General features: G+C 39.1%; 1 protein-coding gene across 1 annotated transcript; it reads left to right on the top strand.

The window, feature by feature from the left end:
• Window positions 1-4,475: 4,475 nt before the first annotated feature.
• Window positions 4,476-7,655, top strand: LOC123254889 (E3 ubiquitin-protein ligase RBBP6-like). Its single transcript, XM_044683789.1, has 4 exons — window positions 4,476-4,757; window positions 4,836-5,507; window positions 6,165-7,021; window positions 7,112-7,655. Exons 1-4 carry the CDS (start codon window positions 4,476-4,478, stop codon window positions 7,653-7,655), a joined length of 2,355 nt encoding a protein of 784 aa, XP_044539724.1.
• Window positions 7,656-8,007: the final 352 nt, after the last annotated feature.

Here is an 8,007-nt window from a genome sequence, read left to right on the forward strand (position 1 = left end):
ATTTATTTCTCTATATATTAAATAGAAATATATCTTTACATAGAGATATTAATAGCTCTATGAATATATATTTATTATATATTGATATTAATTTCTTTACTTAGAAATCTCTCTCTGTAGATAGGCATTAATATGTCTCTTTATATATATTAATATCAATATGTAGATAGGCATATATCTATCTATCTATCTATTTATCTATCTCTCTCTCTCTAATATATATATATATATAGAGAGAGAGGGTTTTATTTACAACTTGTATTTATGTCAGGAATTCCCAGCATTTTTTTTTCATGCTCGTATGAAGAAATGTTTTCTGAATTTGGTTCCTTTCTTTTTTGGAAAAACTGCCTTTAAATTGCACTCCTCTTTACTCAGTAATGGTATATTTAATTCTAAGTGCAGCCTACAAATTTTGCTCTAGAATTCTGAGTTGAGATATTTGCATTTAATTTAAACCATTCTAAAGATTTTTGTTATTGTTTATATTCTTTTGGGGCATCCACAAGATTCTGTCTTTAAGTATTATTGGTTCACTTTCTTCCATATTATAATATTTATTAAGATTGCTGTGTATTCCCTTTGAAATTTTACTAATTTTTTTCTGGTTTTAGGGTATATTTGGTTGATTTCTCTGCTTGTGTACTGGTCTTTTCCTGAGATGTTTTTCATGGTACATTTGCCACAGTAACTTTTTTCTTTTAATTTTATTCCTCTGTTACTTACTTTCTGGTATCTCCTTTTCCTGGTGAGCAGGTCCCTGAGGCTAGACCATAAGACTGACTCAGTCTTTTTGCACTGTAGGATATAGGGTTCATCAGCATGGGCCTCATCCCTGAGTAACCATTAGGAAGGTAGGATTGACTCCATTTGGGTTTCATCTCCCTCTCCTTCAGATTAAAGGCAGTCACCCATGATTTTTTCTATTATAATGCTGAATGATTCTTTCTACTTTCCTCCTTTCCTTCTATAATAGTTAAAATGGGTTGGACAAATATAAGAATTAAAAAAATTATTATGGATGCCGTTTATAAAAAATAATTAACTTCTTAAGTGAAAACAACTGTTAGAAGCTTTTATTTACAACAAGGTAGAGATATTAAAGTAGGAAATATAGGAAAGAGGTAGAAAAAATTGCCTAGCTACAAATACCCTATGTCCTAATCCTACTGCCTCCAGACTGGGAATGTGAATCCTAAAGCAATTCTCACCAATCCAAGGTCCTAATCAGGAAGCCCAAATCTGAAGAGCCAGGAGACACTGAAAAACTGCCTAGAAACTTGAGCGACAACCAAGAGAGAGAGTCATCACTGAAGAGCCCAGGAAGGAATAAAATGAATCTTCTTCTCAGTCTTGCCTTTTAGAGTCCTTTTTCCATGTCACTTCCTATCTCTTTCCCACTTCACTGGAACCAATCACAGCCTCCCAATTTGCCTAGCACTGCCCAAGGTGCAGCAGTGTTTGTGGCCTTTGGGGATGTGAACTTTTTTTTTTTTTCTAGTGACTTGTGAACTCTCTTACTTAGTAATTTCTAAGTGTTAAGAAGGGGTACTTTAAATTCTTGATTGATTAAATTAAAGGCTGCTGATTGATTACATGAAAAAGAAAGAGAGTTTAATTATCTCTTCACACTTCGTTTGGCTAGATAGAATGAATATTTGTTGTTTCTTGCAGGATAATTGGGGAAGATGTTAAGGTAGAGCTACTTCATCATTATGGGCCCCTTACCAAAGGCCAAGTTCCTACATAAGCCTGCATATTGGTTTGTACTTTTGTATTAGCCATGTAGAAACTTCTGGGGGAGGGGTTCTGAGTGAATGCACTAAGTATTAGAATTCTTGGGTGCCAAGTCATAAAATATTTTATTTCTTAGGGATTGTACCTTCTATATATTTAGTTCTAAATCTGGTGCATATTTTATTATTTTTTTTGGAGGTGTTGAAAGTAAGGAAGTTAGAGAGTTGAAGAGGTCTGAAGAAAGTGATTTATGAAACATTTTGCTGGTTGATCCTCTCAACATTCTCATAGGAGTAATCAAGGACTGTGCCAAATAGTCTAAGTGTTATCTCCCTACCTAAACGTGGTAATGAGATTACAATCCTGTTATTATAACTTGGACAAGGAATAGCATTAAAAAATAAAGGGAGGGGGCAGCTGGGTAGCTCAGTGGAGTGAGAGTCAGGCCTAGAGACGGGAGGTCCTGGGTTCAAACCCAGCCTCAGACACTTCCCAGCTGTGTGACCCTGGGCAAGTCACTTGACCCCCATTGCCTACCCTTATCACTCTTCTGCCTTGGAGCCAATACACAGTATTGACTCCAGGATGGAAGGTAAGGGTTTAAAAAAAATAAAGGGAAACATACAATATTTACCACATATGCCCTTAAGTGCATTACCTTAATGCCTAGATAGTGGTTTTCCACCTCCAGATCAGTTGCTGTAATTATAGAAAGTAAAGGGCAGGTAACAGTATCAAACTCAGTGTTAATATGTTACTGGACTATAGAATTATCCCTTTAAGAGTATGGGAAAGTTTCATAGATTGAATTTCAAAAGGAGCTTGGCATTTGCATTAGTTTCAAAGTGTGATAGTTCTAATATTCTTGATGGAGAAAACATTTTGTTAATTTAAAATTTTTTTTGTACAAATTTTGCTGTTTTAAACAAGCTTTCACTTTTTTCTTAAAAAAAAAATAGATCTCATGACTTCAAAAGAGTTTGGAAGCCCCAAATCTGGTACCCGAAATTGGGTAATGTAATAAATGACACCTGGGTGACCAGAATAAATTAATGTGTAATAATTCCACAGTATGGACATTTATATGATGCAGTGGATAGGGCACTGAACTTAGAGTTGGGAAGACTTTTTCCTTAGTACAAATCCAACCTCAGGCACTTACCAGCTGTGGGTAAGCCACTTAACACTGATTATCTTGTAAGAGTTAAAAATGTGGTAGCCAATTGTAATAATTAAAAATTAAATTTTGAGGCTGTTAGTAGTTTTAACAATTTAGTCTAATTAAAATAGAGATAGTAAAAAGAGGGAAATGTAGGAAGGAGTTAGAAAATTGCCTAGCCTACCACTCTAGAGTCTGCTGGAATGAAATCCAGTTTGCCTCCCACAGAGTTCCAGTCTCCAGTCAGAAGAGCATGAGAGTCTCTTTAGCAAGAGTCCCAAGAATAAGCATCTCCCTTCAGCCCATCACCAATGCAGGAATCTGAATCTGAGTCTGAAAGTCCCTTCAGCAAGGGCCACCAGCACAAGACTCTTCCATCAACCAGAGTCATCAACCCAGAACTCAATTCCAGTCCTCTGTTCTGGCTTTTTAAGCCCTTTTCTTCACCCAGTAGTTCTCCCACATCACATCTCAGGAACCAATTATAGTTCCCTAATTTGTCTGATACTGCCCAGGGGGGCAGTGCCTGTGGGATTAACTTCCTATTTATGAAGGTGTGAACTTTCTTTCTCTGAGGGTATGAACTTCCTTGCAATTAGTGCTAAAGGGTCTTCAAGTTTCAGACTGATTACATTAAAGAAAACAAAGGTGTTAATTCGCTTTTTACAATCTCTTTTCTGTAATTCTATTGGAGACTGGCATGTTGAAATCTCCCCAAATGAGGGTTTTGGGAAATTAATATGACTAGTCTCCCTAATGAATCATTGGGGGGATTTTGAAAAGGGAACTAACACTCCCTTTGTTTGATATAATCAGTCAGAAACTTGAAGACCCTTTATTAATAATTGCAACGAAGTTCATACCCTCAGAGATAGGAAGTTCACACCCTCAGAGAAAGGAAGTTCACACCCTCAGAGAAAGAAAGTTCACACCCTCAGAGATAGGAAGTCACTCCTATAAAGCCAGACCAGAAGGCTGGAATTGAGTTCTGGGTTGGTGACTCTGGTTGAAGGAAGAGTCTTGTGCTAGTGGCCCCTACTGAAGGGACTCAAGCTCACATTCAGAGTTCTCAGTTGGTGACTGCAGCTGAAGGAAGAGTCTTGTGCTAGTGGCCCCTGCTGAAGGGACTCAAGCTCAGATTCGGAGTTCTGAGTTGGTGACTGCAGCTGAAGGAAGAGTCTTGGGCTGGTGGCCCTTGCTGAAGGAACTCTCAGACTTGGAGTTGGATTCCTGCATTGGTGACTCAGGCTGAAGGGAGACGCTTATTCTGGGGGCTCTTGCTAAAGAGACTCCTAGGCTCTTCTGACTGGAGATTGGAACTTTGTTGGAGGTAAGCTGAATTTCTTCAGAGAAGCACTTAGTGTATTTAGCTAAACTGCTCCCTGCCTCCAAATTCCTTTTCCCCATACCCCCCTGCTCCCCAGTGATTTGAGTATTGGGGTGGGGTGGCAATAAGGGCTAAAGTTCCCTCAGTTTCTGAGTGGTTTTTTGTGTGTGTGCATATCTCTTAAGTCTATAAATATACATATAATTCAGAGTATCAGGTCTCATCACTGAGCCTTAGGGAACTTTTGGCACCATGTCCTGTGTGCATTATAAATTTTTCTCCAAACTCAACTATGATACCGTTACCTTTGATGGCCTCTACATCTCCCTGTGTGATTTGAAGAAGCAAATCATGGGGAGAGAAAAACTCAGGGCTTCGAGCTGTGATCTACAGATCAGCAATGCAGAAACAAAAGAAGAATACACAGATGACAATGCCCTGATTTACAAGAATTCATCTGTTATGGTAAGAAGAATCCCTGTTGAAGGTGTTATATCTACAAGCAAGACATATGTTTTAAGACAAACTAAACCAGTGAGTGGAACCTCAAAAGCAAACCTATCTAATTCATTGAGGAGACAGTTCGATATGCCTCCTAATATTCAATTGGAGGCTAAAATGGAAACTAAAATGAAGATTGATGACTCTTCTGTATCTACTTCTCTGGCCCAGCTTATAAAGACTGCCAATCTGGCTGAAGCCAATGCTTCTGAAGAAGATAAAATTAAAGCAATGATGGTACAGTCTGCCCACGAATATGATCCAATCAATTACATGAAGAAGCCTCTGGGTCCACCTCCACCATCTTATACCTGTTTCCGGTGTGGCAAATCTGGCCATTACATAAAGAATTGCCCAACAAATGGGGATAAAAACTTTAAACCAGTTCCCAGAATTAAAAAGAGTACTGGAATCCCTAGAAGTTTTATGATGGAGGTGAAAGATCCTAACATGAAAGGTGCTATGCTTACCAACACTGGTAAATATGTTATTCCAATTATAAATGCAGAGGCATATGCCATAGGGAAGAAAGAAAAACTACCTTTCCTACCAGAGGAACCATCCTCTTCATCAGAAGAGAATGACCCTATCCCAGATGAATTGTTATGTCTAATCTGCAAAGATATAGTGACTGATGCAGTTGTCATACCTTGCTGTGGAAACAGTTATTGTGATGAATGCATAAGAACAGCATTGCTAGAGTCAGATGAACATACATGTCCAACTTGTCATCAGAATGATGTATCTCCTGATGCTTTAATTGCCAACAAGTTTTTGCGCCAGGCTGTTAATAACTTCAAAAATGAAACTGGTTATACTAAAAGGCTTCAAAATAAAATGCGCCCACCCCCACCTCCAAGACCACTGATTCAGCGGAATCCACAACCAGTGATGCAACTTCTAGTTTCAAGACAACAGGACCCTTTGATGATTCCAGTGAAATCTCCATCTATTCATGCTGCTACTTCTATATCATTATCCATGACTCCTAATCAGTCTTCCCTTTCCTCTACTGTACCTATAAATCAACCTTCTACACCAGCACCAGTTCCTGATATAACTTCCAAAGAAAAACCAGATGGGCTTTTCTGTGATCCTGATAATAAAATTATACCTGCTGCAGCTTTGGTATCAGATCATCCCAAAACTTCATCAATAACAATTCATACACTAATGGAAGAAAAGACCTATCAGATACCTTTCCAAACAGAGGAACCATCCTCTTTATCAGAAGAGAATGACCCTATTCCAGATGAATTGTTATGTCTAATCTGCAAAGATATAGTGACTGATGCAGTTGTCATACCTTGCTGTGGAAACAGTTATTGTGATGAATGCATAAGAACAGCATTGCTAGAATCAGACGAACAGACATGTCCAACTTGTCATCAGAATGATGTATCTCCTGATGCTTTAATTGCCAACAAGTTTTTGCTCCAGGCTGTTAATAACTTCAAAAATGAAACTGGTTATACTAAAAGGCTTCAAAATAAAATGCGCCCACCCCCACCTCCAATTCCACCTCCAAGACCACTGATTCAACGGAATCTACAACCAGTGATGAGACTTCCAATTTCAAGACAACAGGACCCTTTGATGATTCCAGTGAAATCTGCATCTATTCATGCTGCTACTTCTATATCATCATCCATGACTCCTAATCAGTCTTCCTCTGCTGTTCCTATAAATCAACTTTCTACTCCAGCACCAGTTCCTGATATAACTGCCACAGAAAAACCAGATGGGCCTTTCTGTGATCCTGATAATAAAATTATACCTGCTGCAGTTTTGGTATCAGATCATCCTAAAACTTCTTCATCAATAACAATTCATGCACTAATGGAAGAAAAGACCTATCAGATACCTGTACTTGGGGCACCTTCTTTGCTTGGGCAGTCCCTTTTGCATGGACAGTTGATACCTACAATTGATCCAGTAAGAACAAATGCTGCTCATTCTGCTGCTAGTGGTAGACATGGTTGGAAACCAAGCATAAATCGAAGACAACATCTTGGTGAACACTCACAGAGGACTCAAGGCCCATCACTACCAGCAACACCTGTACCACCGCCTCCTTTGTATCCACCACCTCAGTTCCCACCTCATTTTCCACCTGGGCAACCACCACCTGCTGGCTACAATGTCCCTCCTCCAGGTTTCCCTCCAGCACCTACAAATTTATCAACAGCAGTACAAACAGCTCATTCAAATACTATCCCAACAACACAAGCTCTACCATTATCCAGGGAAGAGTTCTACAGAGAGCAAAGACGTCTAAAAGAGGAGGAAAAGAAAAAGTCCAAACTATATGATTTTACAAATGATTTTGCTAAGGAGATGATGGAATACAAAAAGATTCAAAAGAAGCATGGATGCTCATTTTCAAGGTCTAAATCGCCATCTAGGGGCTCCTCCTATTCAAGAAGTTCACATATCTATTCTAAATCAAGATCTGGTTCTTCATGTTCCTGTTGCTATTCTCGGTCCTTTAGTTGTTCACACTCTCCTTCTTATTCACGATTACCTTCCCGAAGAGGCAGAGGGAAAAGTCAAAATTATCGTGCAAGATCCAGATCTCATGGATATCACTGCTCCAGATCAAGGTCCCCCCCATATCGGGGATATCATTCACGATCAAGATCCCCTCCAGTTTTTAGGGGACAGTCTCCTAATAAACGAAATATACCTCAAGGAGCAACAGGTCACCACACTTGCAACAAAGGTGGCAATTATCCAGAAAAGCTTTCAGCAAGAGATGGTCACACCATGAAGGATAGTGCCAAGTCAAAAGAGAAGGAGAATGAAAATCCACCAGGAGATGGAAAAGGAAACAAACATAAGAAACACCAAAAGAGAAGAAAGGAGGAAGAAAATGAAGAATTTCCTAACACAGAGTTGCTAGAGAGTTCTAGAAAAAAAAGGAAGTATTAATTCCCTTTTCACCATCTTGTCTTCTACTGTGAAATGAGCTGAAAAAGGCAAAGGCAAATCATGCAATATCTTTGCCAAGAAAACCCCAAATGGATCTGGGCATGACTGAAATAACCAAACAACAACAACTCTACAATGTAACTCACTTAAGCAATTGTAAAGAAGAGAAAAGTTCTCTATTGAATAGAAAATACTCAATTAAGAAATATAAATGTTGGGGGCAGCTGGGTGGCTCAGTGGATTGAGAGTCAGGCCTAGAGACAGAAGGTCCTAGGTTCAAATCTGGCCTCAGCCACTTCCTAGCTGTGTGACCCTGGGCAAGTCACTTAACCCCCATTGCCTACCCTTACCA

The sequence above is a fragment of the Gracilinanus agilis genome, unplaced genomic scaffold, assembly GCF_016433145.1.
Source record: "Gracilinanus agilis isolate LMUSP501 unplaced genomic scaffold, AgileGrace unplaced_scaffold34991, whole genome shotgun sequence".
Classification (NCBI taxonomy): Eukaryota; Metazoa; Chordata; class Mammalia; order Didelphimorphia; family Didelphidae; genus Gracilinanus; species Gracilinanus agilis.